The following is a 23544-nucleotide window of genomic DNA, read 5'->3' as shown; positions in this document are numbered from 1 at the left end:
TGTGTCCAGTTGTGTGCTATAGCTATATACATGAGAAAATGCCATTAAATAATAGAGAATTATTCTGTATTGTAGTGTACCTATTTTTAAAAAATGTTTATTTATTTATTACAGATACAGGACAGGAACATGGACTAGTCTTTGGGATGGGTCTACACAGGTTACACATCAGGATAATGGCCTTGGGTTACAACATGCATTCTTAAAAAAGTTCTTTAAAACAGCTAGAAAAAAGATATTATTATCCATGTAAATGTTACCTCATTTGTCATTATAATAACATTTACTAATTTATCTAAACAATCAATATTATTTATCTAAAATTGTCTATCCAGTCACATTAAGGCTTCCAATATCTTCTTATTCTACCTAGATCTCTCTCTTTCATTCTTTCTGTTAAGATATCCATATCTGCTATTTCGTAAATCTTATCTATTAATTTTTCTCTAATTTGAACGTCTATAGATTTCCACATTTGTGCATATAATATTCTTGCCGCTGTACTAATATGTACAATAAGGTGTTTCTTGTATTGTTCTTTAATTTCTGATGTCACATTTAGGAGGAATATTTCCGGTTTGAATGGTATTACACAATTCAATATATCTTGTAACACTTTATGTATCATTTTCCAATATTTCTTTGCTTTCTCACATGTCCACCACATATGGTAAAAAGTCCCCTCAATCTCTTTACACTTCCAACACTTGTTTGATGAACCTGAATACATTTTTGCTATTTTCTCTGGAGTCAAATACCATCTATAAAACATTTTATATAAATTATCTTTAAAAGATACCGCTTTCGTTATCTTAATATTTATATTCCAAATTTGTTTGCAATCGTCCATAATATATCCAAAACTTTTTGCCCAGAGCACCATTGAGTTTTTCACTATCTCATCCTCCATTCTCATCTCAAGGAGAAAGTTGTACTTTTTTATGTATTTTCCATCATCAATCAAAAATATTTTATCAAAACTTATCTTCTTCATAGAGACCTATTTTATGGTCTTCTCGTATTCTTGTTCTTATTTGCAATTCATTCCACCAGTCCAGATTTATTCCTTTCTCTTCCATTTTTACTTAAGAGCTCTCCCTTAGTATTTAGCAACTCGCTGTACGATCTATTTTGACCTTTTTTGATCCAATTTGGATTGGTTGCAATTTTGAGTGGTTTTATCCGTCTGGGTAGTTTAGAATATATTTTGTATTTTATCTGTTCCCATATCCAAATTAAGTACTGAAGCGTACCTAAACTGCTGTCAGTAGTACTTTCAGTAGATTCTGTAATTGTGTCCAGCAATGATTCCTTTGTATCTTTTTTTGAAAATGGAGGGAGTACTTTTGAAAGATGTTCAACATCAGGAAACTTTAAGGAGAAAATAAAGTAATGAAAGAAAACAAATGGACCAGCATCTCTAAACTACGTCAACACGCCGCCGCCCCCAGAAATGGTCTAACTTAATGGGACTCACATGTCTGTAGGTGGCTATAGGATTGCAAACATGAAAAATAAAATACGCAACCATCTCATCTTTACTTACCATATTTTTTAAATATACAATCTGGGCTCACAGATTTCAGTATCCATGGGTCTCAAATCTGAGGGTCAGACACACCTTGACCCTCTGGAGGCAAAGCAAACTGTGCTCTTTTGCCCCCGAAACTCGTGGATTTCATTATCCATGGGTTTCCATATCCGCGACGGGTCCTGGATAATGTGGGTGGCCCTGTATTCAAGCAGCATACTCAAGTAAATCAAATCCTTTCAGTTCCATCAAAATTCTCCTTCAAAAAAAATTGCTTTGCTGGAGATACTTTGATGATATCTTCATTTGGACCCAAAGGAGAAACTTGAATGTAGAACCTGAAGTTTGAATGGCACTTCAAACATGGATACATTAGGTGGGTACAAAGGCTCTGTGACAAAGACTTGAAATCCAAGAACCTCGCCCAATGGACCAGCAACAACTCAAATGTGTAAGCAATTATAGCTCCTTCCTTCCAAAGAAGTGCTAAATCTAAAACATATAACTATGTCGTGATCTAAGATGCATTTCATACTTGGTGATTTGAGAAAGCTTCTTAAGACACTGAATCTTGGAAGTACATAGACCCCTAGGACTGCAATCCTATATGCATTTTCTTGAATGTAAGTCCTATTGAATATACTGGGACTTACTTCTGAGTAGACATGCATGGGATTGCACTGCAAAAGAACATCCAAGAAAGGGTTACGCTTACATTTCCAAATCTTTAGCAGCTTTTTGGCTGCAGGGAGAGCTCACACAGGGATTGCCAAGTCACTGCTTCCTCATGCCTCTGCTGTACCCATGTTCTTGCATGGCAGTGGCAATCGGCTTAAGTTACAGCAAAAGGCATCACTCCTATTTGTCCTTTACATGCTATTCTGGATGCTCTAGTAATGAGAAGAGCCTAGCCACTGGGACAGGTTGTAAATTGCTTTGCCTGGTCAGGGTGGAACGCTTCTGATGTCTCAACCATACCCAACACACTTCACAATCCCATTACCTCCTTTAGCAGAAATTCCAGGCCAAATTCTGAACTGAAATAGGGGGGAATTACTTTGTTCCTCATTCTCATAAGACACGTCTTTCCATCCTGAAGTTCTTGTCTAGAGAGTTTTTAAATGGGAGGAAAAGCAAAAAAAGATCCACACTGTTAACAATGGTTTCATGTTTTCTATGGTCACAGTCTAACAGTAACTTATGCTGTGAGTGGGAAGGAAGGTGAGCAAAAACAGCTTGCTTAATTTTCTTCTTGCCCTTCCCTTCTCGTGGGCTTCTCTACTGCTATCAGTGGAAGACATGTTTATTGAGGCCTCCACTAAAGCAGCTCTCTACCTTGGGAAAGGTTTTGCTTTTGATCCAGCAAAATAGGAGCTGGGTGGGAAAACTCAGTAACCAAAGTAAATGAACAAGAATCAATGCTCAGCAGAGATTTTGAAGGGGGAAAAATGCTCAAATGAGCAAATATATACAAGCAAGTTTTTAAAAAAGTGTATGTGGGGTACAGTAACGAACAAGGAAAAACAATATCCTGCTAACCTAACTGGATCTGGTCCAGACTAGGTTCCAGACTAAAGCTATTTCTATCTCGATGTTCCATTTCTTAGTTTTCAAAGGTTGTTCAACCTTCCTTCTCCAAGGTTGGAGCTTACCTGTTTCAGTATATTTTTTTTTTAATGGCAGGCTAGAGTACAACTACATCCTCCATTCTCTAGGACAGGATATTGTGCCACTGATACCAATTTGATCATGGTGCAAATAGAGCAACAACAGAAAAGCAAGCTTTTGCTAACACTGATTTCTACTCTAGCATTGATATAAAAGGCCCCGCAAGCACAGCGCTAGAACTACAGCTGCAATCCCAATCTCACTTTTGAGTAGACATGCATAGGACTGCACTGAAAGAGTCCAAACTCTACAGATCAGACCTCAACAAGATTTTTATCCATAGCTTTCGCTCAGTTGCTTCTAAATGACACACTAAAACTCACAGCACCATTACCTGATCTGCTCTAACTGCACGTGCCAGAGAGATACCTGCTTTTCCCCTTCCTGGCTGCATGATGGGAAATTAAAAAAGATCATATAGTGTTATTATTTAGAAAGCACAAAGAGAGAAACAATACACAATTTTTTATGTCAGTATCTAACAATGTCTACAATAGGTTGATGGTTTATATAACACTCTGAGCAACATTTTTTTTTTACTAGAACTTCTAACCTAAGTTTCTCATGCTTAAAAGAAACAAACATTACAGCTTGTGATTGAGGCAAACACAATCACAGTTGGAAGGGAGCAATGACTGGAGAGACATATGGTTTTCTCTCCTGCTTCTGGATTTTCCAGAGGCAACTGGTAAGTCACTGTAGGAAACAGGATGCTGGGCTAGATGCGCCTCTGACCTGATCCAGCTGGGCTTTTTGTATGTTCTTACCCTCTTTTACCATCCCACTACAATTTTATCAACATTCATCTTCTTTCACCTTTGCCCCAGCCAACTGAATAGTTCTTAAGTTTGTTCTAACCCAACCCTGAGCAAATTCACAGATGTATTGTTTACTCAATGAATGCCATGTGCAGCCATCGCAGATCAGACACCAGAGGATTCACATCAAGTGATGTCACTGTCTCACACACGATGGAATCAATCTACACACATGTAATACATCAAATGATGTGTTCTTGAGTGTTGCACATAGATGTCTGAATTAGGTTTGCATCAGTGCAGCATGTGGCACACCCCTAATTAAAAAAAAAACAACAGGGAGCCCCCTGCTGCATCCACGGATCCTGTATCTGCAGAATAGGTCTGCAAGGCCCCCCCGTGTGTTCCCCCCCTTTGGAGGCAAGGGGAGCTCCTCCAGGGCTTCCCCAGGCCTCCCAATGCCTTATAAGGCATTAAAAACTTCATGAAGATAAGTTATTAGGCATTAAAAACTTCACGAAGAAACTGGAAGTGACAATGGAAAGGAATTTTTTTTTAAGCAGAGGTTGCGGATGGATACAGCCTCTTCTGGACTCAGAGGACCCTCCAGAGTCAAGGGGAGCAGAGCTCCTCTTGGCTCTGGAGGGTAGGGAGGAAGGCGCTCATCTGTATCTGCGGTTTCACTTAACTGCAGGGGGTTCCAGAATGGAGCCCCCATAGATATGGGACATGCCTGTAGTCATAAACTGTAATGGTAGAAGCAACAAGCATAGATGTTGTGAAGCCATCTGACTTATAGAAGACTTAAACTTATTGTTTAACAATATCGTAACTGATTTTTGCTTCCCTGAATCCGTTATCTATTGACACACATAAGACGCAACAAAACAACCACTGGGTAGGTGGGACTCATTAGCCTGGGAAGGCAGCTCATCTAAGAGAAGGAAAACTCTGATCCTAAACCTCCACTGCCTTGTGGCTATATCCAGTTATGGAAAAGGCTTCAGGAGTCAACCTCGAGGCAAAATCAGGAGCCGGAGTCCCTGAGGCAGTTTGTGGCTGTATACAGACATGTTCTGGCAACTCCTGCAACGCCGCTGGAACCAACCATATTGGCTTCTGCCTTTCCATTGGGTCATTACAGCGATGTGGAGAGGGGGTATTTGCTGCATGAGTAACAGCCTATCCTCCATACCTTCTTTACCCAGGCTTCGCACACTGGAGAGGACACTCCAACTTCGCCATACGGCATCGGCACAACACGGGAAGCAGCAGTTTACCAGTTATAAGTCTTTGCTCAGTTGGCGTAGAGTGTGACGCCAGGGGCTGCTTCCGACAGTGGGAGAGATCATTGCATCTCATTGGGCAGCTACCGCCCGCCTTAAGCTGGGCAGTCCCCAGACAGCAAGGTGCTGCCTCGCCATGGTCCATTAACCTCACAGGGTGTGTGGGGTTTAGGATGCAAACTGACAAGCGGATCATCAACTCTGCACCAGGTAACAGAAAACAGAAAACTCCTGCCCTAAAGCTGGACACCTGGAATGTTAGGACAATGACACCCGGCTTTTCTGACAACCTGCAAGAAATAGACGACGCATGCAAAACAGCTGTCATCGACATGGAGCTGCAGACTGCAGATGGACATTGTTGCCCTTCAAGAGACGAGGCTGCTGGATTCCAGATCTGTCAAGGAGAGAAATTTCTCATTTTTCTGGCAAGGAAAACCACCAAACAAGACCAGGGAACATGGCATTGGCTTTGCGGTCAGAAATACCCTGCTGGAATCCATCATCCCACCTACTGCAGGAAGTGAAAGAATTTTGTCCCTGCAGCTCCACTCATCAGCAGGACTTGTCACTCTCATCAGTGCATAAGCACTGAATCTGTCGTCTCCAGCAGAAGATAAAGACAAATTCTACGACGACCTGGCTACCACCATCAAGAAAGTCCCTGAGAAAGAGCCATTATTCATCCTTGGCGACTTCAATGCTGGAGTTGGTGCTGATCACAGTTCGTTGCCCACTTGCTTAGGTCAGTTTGGCACTGAGAAGATGAATGAAAATGGCCAACACCTGCTAGAGTTTTGCAGTCATCAAGGTCTGTGTCAGCAACACATTCTTCAACACGAAGCCCCAACACAGAGTCTCTTGTAGACACCCACGATCAAAGCACTGGCACCAGCTTGACCTGATTCTCACCAGATGCTCCAACCTTCCCAGCATCAAGATCCCACGCAGTTAGCAGGGTGCTGCCTGCGACACTGACCACTCCCTGGTGTGCAACAGAGTGAAACTGCAAACAAAGCGACTGTATCACACAAAAAAGGAAGGAAGACCTCGCACTGATACCAGCAAGACCTGGGATCAGAGAAAAGTGGAGGCATTTGCACGAGCACTTCAGGAAACTCTTCCAGGCCCAGCCGACGCAAACACATCCAACAGACGGGAACATTTCAAGAATGCTGTTTACAACACCGCCTTGTCCATATTCGGCAAGAAGACCAACAAGATGGCAGACTGGTTTGAATCCCACTCTGAGGAGTTGACACCAGTCACTGAGGAAAAGAGGAGAGCTCAAGCAGCACACAAGGCCTGTCCCAGTGAGCGCAACCTGCAGGTCCTCCGTGCTGCTCGCAGCAAAGTCCAGCAGACTGCCAGGAGATGTGCTAATGACTACTGGCTCCAACTCTGTTCCCAGATACAGACAGGCCCTAGGTCTGGCCCTAGGTCTGGGTGCAACACTACTCTGACCTGTATTCCAGAGAAAACGTAGTTACAGAAGAAGCATTGAACAACATTGAGTGCCTGCCTGTGTTGGAGGAGCTTGACAGGGAACCAACCCTAGAAGAACTTCACGTGGTCCTGGACTCCCTTGCCTTTGGCAAGGCACCTGGGAAAGACAGCATCCCTGCTGAGGTCCTAAAGTGCTGCAAAGAGATCGTTGCCACTGAGCTGCATGAAATCCTCTGTCTCTGCTGGAGAGAAGGTGGAGTACCACAGGACATGAGGGATGCAAACATTGTCATGCTGTACAAGAACAAAGGCGACAGGGTGACTGCAACAACTACCGCGGCATCTCTCTCCTTAGCATCGTAGGAAAGCTGTTTGCCCGAGTTGCACTAAAGAGGCTCCAGGTACTTGCACAGAGCGTCTATCCAGAATCGCAGTGCGGATTCCGAGCCAACAGGTCCACCACTGTTATGGCATTCTCCCTTAGACAGCTGCAGGAGAAATGCAGGGAACAACGACAGCCACTCTTTATAGCCTTCATAGATCTCACGAAGGCTTTCAACCTGGTCAGCAGGGACAGCCTCTTTAAGATTCTCCCCAAGATCGGATGTCCACCCAGGCTCCTCAGCATCATCAGGTCTTTCCACAAGGACATATGAAGGGCACTGTAGTCTTTGATGGCTCCATATCAGACCCCTTTGACATCTGAAGTGGAGTGAAGCAGGGCTGTGTTCTTGCTCCGACCTTGTTTGGGATTTTCTTTGCTGTCCTCCTGAAGCAGGCCTTTGGAACTGCAACAGAAGGCTTCTATCTACGGACCAGATCAGATGGAAAGCTCTTCAACTTCTCCAGACTGAGAGCAAAGTCCAAAGTCCAGCTGAAATGTCTGCGTGACTTCCTCTTTGCTGACAATGCAGCTGTCACCGCCCATTCTGCCAAAGATTTTCAGCAGCTCATGGATCATTTAAGCAAGGCCTGCCAAGACTTTGGACTGACGATCAGCCTGAAGAAAACACAGGTCATGGTTCAGGATGTGGACTCACCTCCCTGCGTTACAATCTCTGCGCATGAACTGGAGGTTGTCCATGACTTTGTGTACCTTGGCTCAACGATCTCCGACACTCTTTCTCTTGATACCGAGCTAAACAAACGCATCGGTAAAGCAGCTAACACGTTTTCCAGACTCACAAAGAGTCTGATCCAACAAGAAGCTGGCAGAACATACCAAGATCCAGGTCTACAGAGCTTGCATCTTGAGTACACTTCTGCACGGTACTTGCCCAACAGACTGAGGCAAAAAGGCAAAGAAGGAAGGCCCACAGCCAGGGAGACACACCAGAGACAGACTACATTTGCTCCCAATGTGGAAGGAATTGTCACTCCCAAATTGGCCTCTTCAGCCACACTAGACGCTGTTCCAGAACCACTTTTCAGAGCGCGATACCATAGTTTCCCGAGACAGAAGGATGCCAATGACTGACACATACTTGCCAGAAAAAAAGTAAATGATGTTCCAATCATATCATGAAAAGGGCATTTCATCCTTTTCTTTTTTGCTTTGAGAGGGTGCACCTTTTTCTCATATGTATGCCAATCGTGCAACGCAAGCAGCGAGATCAGGGTTTGTTTGGCCCGGCCTGAACATGAGAGTCTCCTGCCTGCTGCAGGGGATTGGAGGAAGGATGGAAGCTGGGTGGTCTCAAGCAGTTCTTAAGGCACTGGCACCCAGCTCACTTCCTCCTTTGCATGTGGGCACAGTACTGATACCTGCCCTCCCACCCGCTCCTGGAGCAGTCTGAGTTCTACTGGTTGCCGTTTGGGGCTGGGTAGGAATTTTTTGCTGCCCGCCAGGATTGAGCAGGGTAGGGGGTTGATGGTATTGGGTTTATTTTCCTTGACCCAACTAACATTGGTCACTTTTATGTTAACAGGCGGTGCAGGTTAGAAGGCATGAGCATAGTCTTTGGTGTGCACCTTGGGTCAGCAAAGGCAGGGAGGAACCAACTTCTAGTTCTCAGGGGCCTAGCGGCATGAAGGCCTGGATGGGGGACCCTGGTCAGGATTGCAGGGTCTACCTTAAAGGCTCAGCAACTCAAGGTGGCACTGCTTAGTCCAGCTGCCTCAGGGCTTCATGGGGTTGACAGGGACAAACTGTGCCACCTGGGAAAGGGGCAAGGCTTTGAGTCTGGTGCATGCCCGGCCCAGGGACCAGATGCAATTCTGGTGCCTTCCAATGGTCCAGGCTCCACACCACAGGTGCTTCGCTGTCACAACAGCTGCAGGTCTCAGTCGCTTCTCCTGGACTGTCTATAACTTCTAATAAAGCGGTCCTTTCTCCCATGTCCATTGTCTTGAGTGTTCATTGGGTGGTGCACAAACAAATGAGCGTTACCACTAGGCTGTGGAGCCATTCCACTTTCATAAAGATGAAGGTGATGCTAACAAAGAGGAGCAGGCTTCAGAAACTTATGGAAATGACAAACTCATCCAAAGATTAAAATGCTATGAACTTTCTCTTTCAAATACGATTGCTTAATTGATATTGCTGGAGATGCCAAAAACTCAAGGGGGGGGCCTTTCTCAAGATAATAATCAGTGGTATCGAGCCAGGGGAAGTTTGTATTCATACCATCCTTTGAAGATATCACAAGAATCTACAAATGTCTTCACAGGCTCTTTATACCTAGCTAGCAAGGAAGACTTCCGGATGACTCACCAGTAGCAGTGAATATTGAATGTTCGTAAACTGTTTCAGTGTTAGCTCAGTCAGTCTATCAACACAACAGTGCCACCTGTGATTTTACAGTCACATCTCATCCCATTAACTCTCTTACCGGAGCTTCTGCCAGTAATCTTCCGAATCCTTTGTGAACACTTCTGGTGATGAACTCTGGAATTCTGAAGTCACTGCCTGCTCATATATTTCAGCAATCTGAGCTGCAAAACCATAAGATATGGTTACCACTTACTAATGTAATTTCTACAGAAAAGAAACCAGCTGCTGCCAATTTTCATTTTCTGTTTATTAAAGAGGAACATTGGCACTTACCGTAAGCATTCATTATTCTCAGTGGATGGAGGACATTCTTATGTGGTTTGATTCCTCTCACCCACCCCAGGAGGTAGTTTATGCAGATCTTTGATAGCTCTGGACCTATCCAGTTTTGGAAAGTACTACTGCTTATCATATAACCCAAAAACATTAACTTTTAAAAGTGAAAACATGTTAACATGAAACAGATATTTCCCAATCAGCCGTCACGTGAACAAGGAGATGACAGAGTAGGGAGCTGAAGGAGTAACAAGGTTTCAACCTCAAGTCTGAAAACTATAGCTGACTACCCAATATAAATAAGGCCGTGTGTATTTCTGAGTAGAGATGCCTAGGATTGCAGGGTAAATAAATCTCATGCTCCTACAAGTCTTGCAACTCTGGATATCTCTCTACTAAAAGCAGAATCACAAACTTGCACGCTGACTTATTCAAGCTATCTTCCATAGTAGAATGATCACAGAATTTGACAACATTGTTTTCTTTGTCTTTATGGAAAATAAATAGCTTGTCAGGGGGCAGCGCCATCTGGATCAAAACAGTGGCACGTATGAAGTTCTAAATGCTCAGTGCTATAGTTGCAAATTTTAAAGTGCAGAAGCTTGTCACGGCACCCTGATAGCCACACCTCATTACAACCATAACAAACAAACAAAATCAATGTTACATTTCTTCATTAGAGTCCTTTCTTCTCCTGCCGTTTATTTCTACTTTGAAACTTATTACACTTCATTTCAAAACCTAGCTAATGTCATCCCAGACTCTTGGAGGAAGATGAAATAATTTGAAAACAAGTGTATACAAATTGAGAAAGAGATTTAAAGATATCCCAAATAAATACGGAAATTACTGTATTTTAAAGAGCTGGTCTATACATTTTTAACCATTAAGTTCCAATGTCTTCAACAGGACTGACTTCCATGTAAATTTCCACAGAAGCATAGCTCATGTTACGTGAGCTACAGGCAGTTTCTCCCTTGAGAAAGGAGACAACCTAGAGATGAATTTATGCCCTTAGGCACACTTCTCAGTTTGCATCCTGTTGCTTGTTCTTGGCTAAAGTCATTTGAAAAAAGTTTAGAAGCAGCCTCTGACTGCTCCTACTGACAACATCAACCCTCCTGCTATAGAAGTCCTACAGCTCCGCTCCCCCTCCACCTGAACTACACACTTGCTAATGCTCCCCTATACTGGCAGCAGTTTCATTCTTGCTATTTGAAAAGCAAGCTAACCCCTCAACCAGCAACATCATACAAATTAGGTGCCCATCTAGTTTGCCCAATACATATTGTAGGCTAAAATAAAGGAAAAGGCTAGTAGAATAGCTGAGGCAGATGGGAAAAAATATAACACAAGGGATCACTGACGATTCAAAAAATCCAGGGTAAAGCAGAACGTGAATATCTATTACCTCTAGTGTGGAGATCCTCCGAAGATTCTTCAAGGGTTGGGAATGACTGCAGTGAACATAAATCATTTGAGTTATGTGATTCTAAAACAATCTTTTTCTTTTTTTAATTTCAGTCAACAAAAAGGCTTTGCTTACACCTAGTATTATGGGGAATACCTGTATCCATCAAAGGATCTTCACGGAAGACTGAAGACAAAGTGCATGCAATTTTCTGAATGGCGCATGCAGAAAACTGTAGGAACTTTAGATAGAAATATGGGGAAGGTTTCATGGGAGCACACCAGTACTATTTGTATTTAGGTAAAAAAAGGTTCCATTGGTCCATGGGCTTATCAGATGGATGCCTAAATTTAGACCACTAATGCTGAGAAGGAACAATGAAGTTCTGACTATCCATCTGCACTATCTACTATGTACAACGGCCTCAGAAAGGGAAGAGGAGGGGGGGTTGATTGACTCCTCCCAATTCCTCCTCAGCCAACAGCTCTTTTCTCATCAGGATCAGTGGGCTATCTCCTCCTTGGTTGCTTTCCCACAAGTATTAAGTATGACATGACAAGTCATGAACTCTAATGAAGATCTCACAGCCTCTTGTGAGATCCCTATGTTCTTGCTGAGGAGGTGCTGTGTCAATCATTGGCACCACTGGGTTGCATCCCACTCAGCTGCTGCTGGGAAGAGAGGCCAGCAGTGTGCTTATAGTTCCCACTGCGTGGGTTCTCAGTTGCCATAGCCACCACCACTTCCTTGCCATTCCAAGCCACGGTGGGAGCCCGCTTCAATGCAAGCAAGATCCAGATCATTTCCCCAAAGACCAGACACATGCACTGTTCTCACCATCACAAGCTTGAGAAGATCTGCAGCATTTTCCTTCTCCTCTTCTGTTCTTGGATCTTTAATTGTCATCTCTAGCATCTCATCCTCTTGCTTAATGATTTTGTCAATGTAATCCTAAAAGGGCAGTAGAGAGAATAGGAGAAAGACCTGTTTCTTCCAGCTAGCTATGGTGCCTGTGAACAATGATACTGTACTTGGTTCTGAATATTCACTTCAATAACTTTGCCAAAGTATGGCCATTTTGTGCAGTATCAGATACAGCAGTGGTTCCCAAACTGAGTCCGATGAAAACCAAAATGGAGCCGCATGTTTACTTGCAAGCAGGCAAATTTGCCTCAGTCCAATTTGAAAGGCAAGCAGAAAGGAATTCCATGCCACCACAACGATCCCAATTCAACGAACGCAGGCCCCAACAAACTCTCGAGAAGGAAGATCCCCCCTCCAATGTATTGAGCCCTATGGAAAGCAAACCTGAGGGATACATGCACTTGTACTCATGAGTATACCACTGTGCCCAGCTCTTATCGATGGTTAGGCAAAGGAGAATGCAAGGCCACCAGAATGGTCCCCTCCTGACTAATGTAGAGCTCAACCAACTTTCCAGAAGGCAGTCCCCTGTCCCCCAACCACAGGAAAAAGGATGAAAACAGAGGCTTGAGCAGCTGCTAAAGTGACACTTTTAAAGTAACATAAAGCTAGGTGGGTCCTGGTAGAGTGTCATTTTTAAAAATGGGTCCCAGTGTTAAAGTTTGAGAACCACTGAGGTAGCGCCAAAAGTACATTTCAAGGCTGAGAGTCACTTCAGATGTAACCACGCTGCAGAGGGAACCACAATTACAAGTGCCTTTTGCTCCATTCTTTGACATCTCTGTGCTGTCTGAAACAGAATCTGAGGAGATGCACAAGCTATCTGTGTACTGGCGTGGGAAGAATGTGCATTTTCTTGGGGATGGGGTCAGGGGAGGGTGACAGAATTTCTCCATTTCAAATGTTACACAGAGATACAGATAAACAGGATGCATGAAATACTAGCACTTCTCCTATGCTTCCACAGCTACCTTGAGACCATTGCTGATGTGGAATATGTATGGAATCCATTTGAACATTGCCCTTGGAGGAACATGTTATTAAGTTCGAAGGAATTCCACCTGTTTCTCTTTCCTAGAATCAGTCTGCTCACAGACTTCCCAGGGGCATCAGGCAGACCACGGAAACTAATGGATCTTTGATCTGATGCAGCAAAACTCTTCTTATGTTCTACCTTGACAGAAAGCTGCAGTTTGCGTCTCAGCTCATCCGTGACTGGTTCATACTGGATCAACCGACGAATCTGAAGAACATTTGGACATTTCTGGATAGGTGCCGGCGAAGCTGCTAACTCTTTGAATTCTATATTTAGACCTTTCCAAGCATTCATTCCAAACGGCGGACCAGGTTTCTTCCTCTGAACACAAATAACAATGAGAAGGATAAGTCATTTCTTATTATTACTTTATTTATATTATTTTAGTTCATTTACATCCTTGCGGGAAAACTCAAAGCAGCTAGCAGGATAAAAAACAATAATAAATATTAAGCAAATCTAAAATGTCAAAATAATGATAGTACAAGAAGGACCAAATAAAAATCAATGGCCTAGCAAAGAGATATATCTCAATCAATGGTGAGGCAGAATAAAGATGTCTTAGGGTCCAATCCTATTCAACTTTCCAGCACCAGTGCATCCACAATGCAGTCCTGAAGTAAGGGAACAAATGTTCCCATACCTTGAGGAGGCCTCTGGGACTGCCCCCCCAACACAGGGAGCAGTGCATATCCCATTGGCACATCAGCACTGGCACTGGAAAATTGGATAGGATTGGACCCTTAATCCCTTCCTCAATGAAACACCAGCAAAGGAAGAGGTTCTAATTCCCAGTTCATGAGCTGGGTGCCACAACAGAGAAGGTCCTGTTGTGAGTTACTGCCAAATGCTTTTCTAGTGGAGAAGGAATCTGCAACAGAGCTTCGCTAGGTGCCCTTGCAGGATAGAAAGATTTGTATGGAAAGAGACAGTCCTTCAGCTAATTAAATTATTAAGGTATTTGCATCCAAGTAATATGTTAAATATTAGAACGTTCTAGAACAGAGGTGACAAACATAAGGCCCGCAGGCCGAATGCAGCCCCCAGAAGCAATTTATCTAGCCCTTGTCATAATTGGGCTGTCCCAACTTTCATATGTTGAAAATACTCTTGAAGGTACTCTTTCATACCTTGAAAATAAGAACAAGATTTGCACATTTTCGCTTCTGTCATTTGTAGCTAATGAATTTCTATGTAAGAACAATGTGCTTAATTCTGGCCATCATCTGCTTAATGATGTCACTTCCAGCCCTCAGCAGACACCACACATGCTAACTTTGGCTCCGTATGAAATGAGCTTGACATCCCTGCTCTAGAATCTGATTTTAGCAGTCACAGACAAAGCTTATTGTCTGCAAAATGAGAACTACAGCTTTGGATAAGAAAGCCTGGAAACCTGAACACAATTGCTTTTGAGCCCAGGATTCTGCAGTTACTTAACATGACTGTTAGGCACAATCCTAACCAGGTCTACTCAGCAGTAAGTCCTATTTTGTTCAGTGGGGCTTACTCTCAGGAAAGTGTGGTTAGGATTGCAGCCTGTGTTAAATAGTCAATTTTTTTTTTAAAGAGCACGCTGAAATGTAGTTACAGAGATGTTGTTTTGCACAGTCTGCATTGTCAGAGGTTGGACTCGATCTTATGGGTCCCTTCCAATTCTATGATTCTATAACCAAACAATAAGGAATAATGAAAGTTATGTACCTCAACTGGAGGAAATTTTTCCCAGGTCCTCGACTGGAGATTATAAGGAACGATACAGGCAGAGTCTCTCTTCATTACCCACTGAGATGCTTCAGACAAAGGATGAAGGACAGTAATACTTAGGACTCCTAGTTTGAGAGAGAGAGAGAGAGAGAGAGAGAGAGAGAGAGACATGCTCCTAGATGTGCTCCTAGACATGCTGCTGAACTTAACTAATCGTTGTTTTCTTATCATTCAACAACAATTTGCTTTTTCAGCAGAAGGCTCCCAAAGTGGTTTAACTAGCAATTGACGTGAAAAGATGGCTCCTTGCGCCAAACAGGTTCCCAGTCTGAAAAGAAATACAAGGGAGTCATCAGCAACAGCCATTGGGTGGGACACCATTTTGGGACGGACAGGGACAGTTATTCTTCCTATGTTCAATGTAAGAGAATCACCACTCAAAAAGGTGCCTGCCTGCTTCATCAGCAGGAGTCCATCTTTGCAATTAAATCCTATACGCTGGAAGCTGAGGACCTTTGGCACAATCAAAGCATGTGCCAAGTACATTTTCATTTCTGTAAGATAGCTTGCAGGTTGGCTCCAAGTAGCCCAATTACATTTAATTACTAGAAGGAGGGGGAAGGAGAGGTGGGTGAAGTGCTCCTCAGGAATCTCAGAATAAGATTTCACAGTAAGTAACATCCTTTCCCCAGAGATTTCCAGAGCAGCATCTCTCATACTTTGAGGGAACTTTACTCTTTCAGTAAGACCTTGCGGGGAAGGGGCTAGCCTTGGTCTATCAAAGATTACTGATAAATGACCCTCCCCCAAACACCTGCAACACACCTGCAGATCATTCGCAGCACATCATGGCACTCTGATTGAAAATTGCTTCTCTAGAGGGAAGCTACCCTTTGAGGCTGTTGATGTTTCCATCCCACCCCACTAGGAGTGCAAGGCACTACCTGCTGGAGGCTATTTCCCAATCTTTGATAGGCCAAGGCTATACAATTCATAACCACTGAGAAATACTAGAAGTGACTGTACTAGAAACATTTCCCCAAGATGCTATTTGCAAAGGAACAAAAATGCCAATTTCCTGCCTGCTGCAAGTTTTATCTAGCTAGGATTGAGAGCTCTTCAAACATCTCAAATTGTGCCACTCTGAATGGCAGTTTCACTGCTGCGTCATCCCTACCTGCCCTATAGGAAGGGAGGGAGTTGGGATGAATTCTGTGAATGGCTGCTGCTGCTCAACCCCAACAAGACTTTCCGGGCTACAACTCTTGGACAAACTTCGGCACCTCATTTAATATATAGGCTGTGCTGGAAAACGCACACGCTCAAGCAACTCACCTGCTGGTTGTTGCTGCCACTCATGGAAGGCACTGTCTGGAGCTTAGCCAAGGTCACACTGATGTACCCGAGAGACACTTGGTCCTGCTGCAAGTGCAGAGAATTCCCTTTTCCCTTTGTTTGAGCCCTTGGTCTCTCTCAAGGATGTGATGGAGAACAGGGAAGCTCTTTCCCAAACAAAGAAGGAAACTACCACTTCTCGGCCTTTTGGCTAAGATTGTGTGTGCGCCTGTGTGTAGTAAAGAAGGAAACTCAGGAAGGTAATTTGGGAACCCTATCTAATGTTTGGAAGGAAGATGATCTCAGTGTTTAGAATTCCCTGTGGAATCCTCTAGCTCAGCAATTTTCAACGACTGTGCCGTGGCATATTGATGTGCAGCAAATAGTCTGCAAGCGTGCTGCAGGAGTTTGGGGGAGGGTCATTTATTAATAGGACCATTGGGGGATGTGAGCCCCCCACCAGCGGCGCAATATGACTTGTCAATTGTAAAAAAAAAGTGATGGTGGCCTTGACAATTTTAGCACCTTGTCAGTGTGCCGTGAGATGAGAAAGGTTGAAAATCGCTCCTCTTGCTAGAGGAAGTGAACACATATTTAAAACAGGCAGAAACATAGTTGTGAAGAAAGGCTCTCAGAAGTAGCATTAGCCTAAGACTAAATAAAATGATCCACTCCTACCTGGGCATTCCTGTATTGGCTCTTGCAGAACTGCTGTAACTGGATCACCATATGCAACAGCCATGTATTCTTCTGTTTCCCTGGTACGAAGAAGTTCAGTCCCTGAGCCGTCAGCATAGACAATGAAGAACCTAAAATCACCAACCCCAACAGTAAGGTCAGTTCAAGTGTTCAAGAATTTCATAAGGATCAATGAAGGGTGAACATTCAGATACAGATACTCCCTGGCTTAAAGTTCTGTCCCAGACATCCTTAAGTAAGTTGCGTTTTGCATACATAGGGTTTGGGATGTGCAAGAGGAGCCACCATACTTGCTGTGGTCTTGTCCCTTCCTCCATGTGGACTATTTAAATGAAAGAGGAAACAGAGGGTCCGCTGGAAACAACCCCAGCTTACACAGCACAGTGAGCAGCAAGCTTTACAGAGAATTTCAGATCGCTGAGCGATGAGAGTGGGTTGCTCCTCTTCCACAGTCGATACGTTACATGAACTTGAACTTACGCAAGTTGAGGCTTACGTAAGTTGGGGAGCACCTGGATAGAATAAAGCTCATTTCAGAGCTCACAAAATTCATTGTCCTCATACCTAGGTGCATGTTCTCCATAGACTAATGGAGCTTGAGTTTCTGTGGGTTCCGACTCCTTTCCGTTAGAATCAATGCCAGAAATGAATTCAGATGTGCTGCCATCTGCCATTACCTGCAACAAAAATCAGAGCAGCTTACTTGTAACTGTCATCTGGCACTCATTTTTTGGCAGTATTTATGACGAGACCACTTCGATCTGAAAAATAAAAATCTCAACCCAGTGAATTTCTGCTCTTCTTGTATACTGTCCTTTAACACTGGGGTAGGGCCTACTTCCAGGGACCAGAACGCAGGACTCAAATATCTTCCCTGGAATAGGGGAACTACCTCTAAAAACCCACACTGGCAATCAAGTCTTAAATAGCTAATCATCAAAAATCAGAACAAACGTTAACAGGAATGTTAATCATTCAACAGTTTCTATATTAACAGGAAAAGATAGCCAGGACCTCTCTTAGGAACAGCAGAGAAAGGAAGATACTAGTAAGTTCAGCAAGTGAACAGAACAAAAGCATAAATGGAAAGCGCAAGACTGTTCTGGAGGGTGAACAGGATGACACCAAGCTACACGAATTAACAGAAATTTTCCTGATAAGAATTTTATTTTCTCTCCTCACAAACATTGCCATATACACATTTATTTATGTTTGTCTTAGATGCATTAAAAATGGTTGTTTACCAACTGATAGTTTACTCAATCACAGTTATTCAAAACGCAACAGTGTAAACAAGGCCATACAATCTTCTCAGTAATGAAGCTCAGTATTTTACCTTGAAAATGTTGCCTGCAAGATCCGTGACCTCACAGACAATGCTGCAGTGGTGTTTCATAAAGTATTTCCCTGCCTCTGGATTGTCAACACTGGATGCAAACTCACGTTCACTTCTCTCAAATGCATCCGGGGAGTAAACTGCAGAACAATTTTCATCAATGGAGAGGCAGCCTTTGTTTATGGGCAACACCTACCATAACAATGAGAAAGAACTCAACCTACAGTAAATGTAGCATTCATTGTAAGTGATATGGAAACAAAGCTAGCATGAAAGATGACTGAAATCTATCCCTTGATTCTCGACTGAGAATATAGTCAATTACATTTTGTGCACATCTTACTGCTTGTCATCTATTAATCTGCTTCTCATGAAATGGAGTAACAAGTAGTTCCAGCATCAACTCAGACTTTTGCCTGTGTAACATGGATATGAATTATTTTATCCTATAGTGAACACATTATACCTATAAGCAGGAACACAGGATGTCATGGAGTTCTCATAATTTTAGCAGTGCCATTTTAAAGGACCTAAGGGCCCAATCCTATCCAACTTTCCAGCTCCAGTGTAGCCACAATGCAGCCCCGTGGTAAGGGAACAAATGTTCCCATAACTTGAGAAGGCCCCGGTGACTGCCCCTCAACCACAGGATGCAGTGCGCACTCCACTGGCACAACTGCACCAGCACTGGAAAATTGGATAGGATTGGACCATCAATTCCCCCGATATAACTAAATGAAATTTCTGGTCTACGGATAACATTAACAAGTGTTCTCATGGATGGATAATTCAGTGGAAGAAATTCAAAGTAATTAGAGGATGTCCAAACCACTGTTAGCGTAACCAGCAAAAAACATGTTATAGTATTTCCATTACAGTAACTCAAGGAAAATGGACATTGGCCACAATCCAGACAAATTTGAATGCTTTCAAATCCTCAGCAATTTTGGTCAAATCATGAACTAAATGAAGGCTAGGGAAGCAATCTGAAGGTTTGCTTTAATTATAATTATTTCATCATTAGCACATGGGCTATTGATTTCATACTGAGTGAATAAGAAGAGGGGGATGGGAAACAAAAGGAGATCAAAAAAGCATACAAACTAAGGCGCAAGTAGTTGGAACACTTCAGGATACACTGTTGATTTTAAGCTCACTTGATATGTTCCTTGTGGTGTTGAAATAATTGAGGTGCCATCAGCAAAGATGGCACAGCAGGTGCTGTCCTCACAGTTTGTTATGATAGTTGCAAAGTCTGGATTCTCGACACGCATGCATTTCACCTTCCTTACGATGATTTGGGGGCTAGCATCTAGAAACAAAACAAAGATCAACATTCCTCAGAAGAGCATTTACACTGGACTTTAGAGAAGCTGACCCTGAGTAGCCAAATAATGTTATTTCCCAATAACAAAGTCTTCTTGAAATCCACTTGAAAAGCACAATCCAACACTTTAATTACTAGTTACATTCCATCCCTCCTGGTCTTTTATTCTGTAGCTGTACACAATATACAATCTTTTCTTTGGCACAGTTCAAATAATAGTTCATAGGCCTACCGATAAAAGAAAAAAAAAATTTTGCTTACTTATAAATTCCCATCCTTGGTGGTAGTAGTAGGAGGCAGTAGGTCAGCACCTCCTTTAAGCCACAGGCAGGGTTAAGCTGTATGAATACCAAGGGTAGGGGCTAGCTTTCCAGACTGAGGGCACAATCCTAACCAGGTCTACTCAGAAGTAAGTCCTATTTTGTTCAATGGGGCTTACTCTCAGGAAAGTGTGGTTAGAACTGCAGCCTGAGCTAAGCAACGTAAAGCCTTCAACATTGTTAAACATATCTGACACAATATAAAAAACACTCAGGGAAAAATACGAAGTTAGACTTGATAGAAGGACGTTCCCGAGTTAGAACTTTCCAACCTTCTAGATTTCAGAACTGAGTTGCAGGGATCAGAAAATAGGGCAGGGCAACTGTCTCCCTTTCCCACTTTCAGAACAGAAGTTTACATGTAACCAAATTCTCTTTTTCTTTCAGTGAGCCAAGGGAAGGCAGTCATCACATTTGAGATGTACAATCATAGGACTGAACTCTCAAATCTGCTGTTTTTGCAATTTCAATCTGAGGTTCAAAAACTTACCATAAACGAACGGGACATAGGCAATAAAGGCTTGACACTTAAACTCTTGCTAAACTACAGAGTTACACTATTTGGGTTTAGAAATTCTGTCAGGAATTTTGCTATACAAACTCTAGGTTTACACAGACTTTTATTTTTCTTGCTCTTAAAGACTACTGGGTTGTTCCAGAAATGCCTTAAGTAAGGGGGACTCTTTCTTTAAAGAACTAAAGTTACAAAGTAAGCAACTTGCCCTCCTTTGTGGTCTCGACACAGTGATGACTAGTTGGCTATCCTCACTCCTGGTGGTAGGTGTAGGTCAGTCATGAAAAGAGATTCCCTATAGCAACCCCTCCAAAAGATGTACGGTATCTGCTCTCACCCTTGTGCCCAATACATAATGCTTGATAAAGATCAATGGCACTGAACCTGAGTAAACCAGGGAGATAGTCTTAGCCACCCACTGGGTCAGACACTGGGTGGAGACGGTTTTGCCCTTTCAGGGCTCTTGGTAGCAGATAAAACACCTATTAGCCTGGAATGATGTGGTTCTATGAATACAGAAAGAAACAGCTTGCTTAACAATGAGTGCATGAAGGACTCCTGTTCTGAAGCTGGAGTTTGAAAGGAAACAGGAAAAGTTAAGTGTTGATTCATGTGGAATGCTGAGACCCCTTTGGGTAAAAGGCTATGTTCTGTCTCAGTACCACTTCATCTGCATGAAATGTGTTGGAGGGTCAGAAAAGAGTTCACACATTTCATTAGCTGTCCATTCTGAGGCAATAACTGTCGGAACACCATTCTGAGAATGAAAAAGGATGGGTTCACTCTAGTCATAGGTTCAAATGCCTTGCCTCAAGTTGGAACAAGATGAAGGACAAACTCCACAATGGTACTGAAGGTTTGACAGGCAGGTAAAAATTAGTTAGATGTCTGAAAATGAGACAGCAGCTGTGGGAGATACAATGTGACCCAAAAGTGTCAGATTTGATGTCCTGCTTGAGAAGGTGTCTTTAAGGCAAGCCTGGATGAGAGAAATGACAGCTTATCCCCTTGAATCTGGAAGGCAGGTGTGACAATGAGTCAAACTGAAGAGAACTCCTACAAACTGAATGTGCTGTGTCAGTTCCAGGCAAGACTTTCTGTAGCTGTCAGCAGAGTAGCTGATAATAATGTTGTTGTAGACTTTGATGTTGATGGGTGGTGTTGGCTGTTGAGTCAATCCAACTAAGGATGCCATATGTGACTGAATGGTAGTTAGGTGGTACCAAAACAGCAACAGTCAGTTGGAATACTGCCAAAGAAGCATATACTATGGGTATTAGGAAGAGGAAGCTCCTTCTTTCCTTGAAACCATCAGAAGGACAGAAGCTGCTGTTGCTGGAACCACCAAAGCAATTGCTGCGACCACAGACATAAGGTAAGGGGAGGGGATGGCATTGGTAATTAAAAGAAAACTTTCCCTCTAAGAGTTGTCCTATGCCTCTTATACTTGCCAGCCCCAATCCAAGCCTCAAGCGTTGGCCCATCACTTTGTGAAAATACAGCCTCTGCTTACGTTACGTTGGATGATCTGATCACCACAATAACTGTCATGAATATGGAAGAAAAAAATTACCACTGTGAGTAGCTGCATCCGTAACTCAGTCACTGGGAACTGAGAGGTCAATATGCACTAGAAACAAAATGAATAAATAGAAAAAATACAGGAATTTTTTCCCTGTCGACTTTGGTAGAGTCTCCCTCTCCTGGACTAGGTAACATTATACCCAAAATTAGTAACTGAAATAAATTCACCTTGTTGCTTGCCACAAAAAGCTGTAATTGCAAGAATTATACTAATTTTTACCCATTTCATCATCACCCTCAGGCGCAAGAGTTTGGATATAATCTTGGAAGAAAGTGGTTATTCTGGTGCCATCGGCATGATCTACTATTCTGGAACCATCTGTCTTCACCACCACAACCACTCTGTCTTCTCTCATTGTCATCACCTGGAATAATAAAAGAATTCTAGTGACATTGATGGATTCACACTGAACACAACACGTGGGTATTAAAAATATAGAAGGGTGCACTGAGTCTCCAACCTTTTAACAAAAGCATCTACCACTTTTGCATTTTTACCTGTAAAGCAAAAACTTACAAAAACAAACGGAGCACCTGATCACTGTGACACTTACAAAGAAATCACAATATATGACAGAACATAATTTAATATTACCGTTCCATTAACTGGATCAGTGGCCTGGTATGCCAGCAATGGCTTCAGATCCAGTCTTTCGGATCCCTTGGAGCCTATCTGAATGCCTAATGGGGTGGTGGTTATCCAAGTGCCTGCCAGGGCATCTGGGGATTGTTCTGAATCAGAAAGGTGCTCCTGAGGAGCTGCTTCAACAACTTCTGTCTTTGTTTGAACACTACTCTTGTTACTTTTTCCTGGAGAATCAGAAGAAAAGGAGGGTTACCTCTGCAATGGTAGCATCCTAAAAACTACTATTGTAATTATTACAGCTGTGGGGTTGAGATTTCTTTTTCTACCAATCCATCCCCAAAGCTGATGCCCAGAAGAAATGTGCAAAAGCCCATGTGAAAACCAGCATTTTCCATGGAAGTAGTGCATGCTTGGATGTAAAACCAATATGGGTTTCCTTAGCCATGAGCTTTACCTATGGAATAAATCAGGTATCTTTTTCACTTCATGATCCATTAATTTGGAGTCTTCCACATGCGGTTTGAAGACTAGGTTGTCTGATATCCATGAATCTACCTTTGTTACAGCTTGTCCTCTCCTTGCTTTTGGCTTTATAAGGCAGCTGTCCCTTCCCTTTTTCTTGTGGCAAGTAGGAGAGAGAAATGTGAAAGCACCTGTTGCTTGCTCTTTTGATCTGTGAAAATGGGTGGAATCCTGGGGTGGGGTAGGAAGGCGGAAAGAAGAGGACCAGGGCAGTGGTAGCCCCTTCATGCTGAGAAGCGCTTTGGAGGGGATGCAAAACTGATGAGAGTCCCCCTCTGGCAACCTGCTGCTGACAAAGCCCCTCTCATCAGTGCTTTGCAGATGCCTCCTCACCTAACTTTAACCTTTGCTTATCCCCCTTCAAGAATAATTGCTTTGATGAAGTTTAAGTGGCTTCAGAGAGAGAAGGATTCCCCCCTTCTCATAGTGCCTTTCTAGAGATACTACTATCCACATCATAATTTATTCACATTATAATTGCACTGATCACAATAGAACAGTTACA

At 42.9% G+C, this 23544-nt stretch overlaps 1 protein-coding gene across 1 annotated transcript in view; it reads right to left on the bottom strand.

Moving 5' to 3' along the window:
- Positions 1 to 23544, bottom strand: part of SPAG17 (sperm associated antigen 17) — a 112647-nt gene that overhangs the window by 13922 nt on the left and 75181 nt on the right. The window contains exons 28-41 of the mRNA XM_066612656.1: positions 22527 to 22741; positions 22152 to 22296; positions 19344 to 19498; positions 18187 to 18378; positions 17415 to 17527; positions 16830 to 16960; positions 14814 to 14941; positions 13248 to 13430; positions 11987 to 12100; positions 11150 to 11195; positions 9521 to 9623; positions 3534 to 3587; positions 2535 to 2637; positions 1254 to 1371 (exon numbers count right to left, since the gene is read on the bottom strand). Of these exons, the coding sequence (XP_066468753.1) occupies positions 1254 to 1371; positions 2535 to 2637; positions 3534 to 3587; positions 9521 to 9623; positions 11150 to 11195; positions 11987 to 12100; positions 13248 to 13430; positions 14814 to 14941; positions 16830 to 16960; positions 17415 to 17527; positions 18187 to 18378; positions 19344 to 19498; positions 22152 to 22296; positions 22527 to 22741 (1800 nt within the window). The remainder of the gene's footprint in view (positions 1 to 1253; positions 1372 to 2534; positions 2638 to 3533; positions 3588 to 9520; positions 9624 to 11149; positions 11196 to 11986; positions 12101 to 13247; positions 13431 to 14813; positions 14942 to 16829; positions 16961 to 17414; positions 17528 to 18186; positions 18379 to 19343; positions 19499 to 22151; positions 22297 to 22526; positions 22742 to 23544) is intronic.

This window comes from Tiliqua scincoides, chromosome 2 (genome assembly GCF_035046505.1).
Source record: "Tiliqua scincoides isolate rTilSci1 chromosome 2, rTilSci1.hap2, whole genome shotgun sequence".
Taxonomy (NCBI): Eukaryota; Metazoa; Chordata; class Lepidosauria; order Squamata; family Scincidae; genus Tiliqua; species Tiliqua scincoides.
The sequence above is the reverse complement of the archived record's forward strand: the minus strand, read 5'-3'. Positions and strand labels throughout refer to the sequence as shown.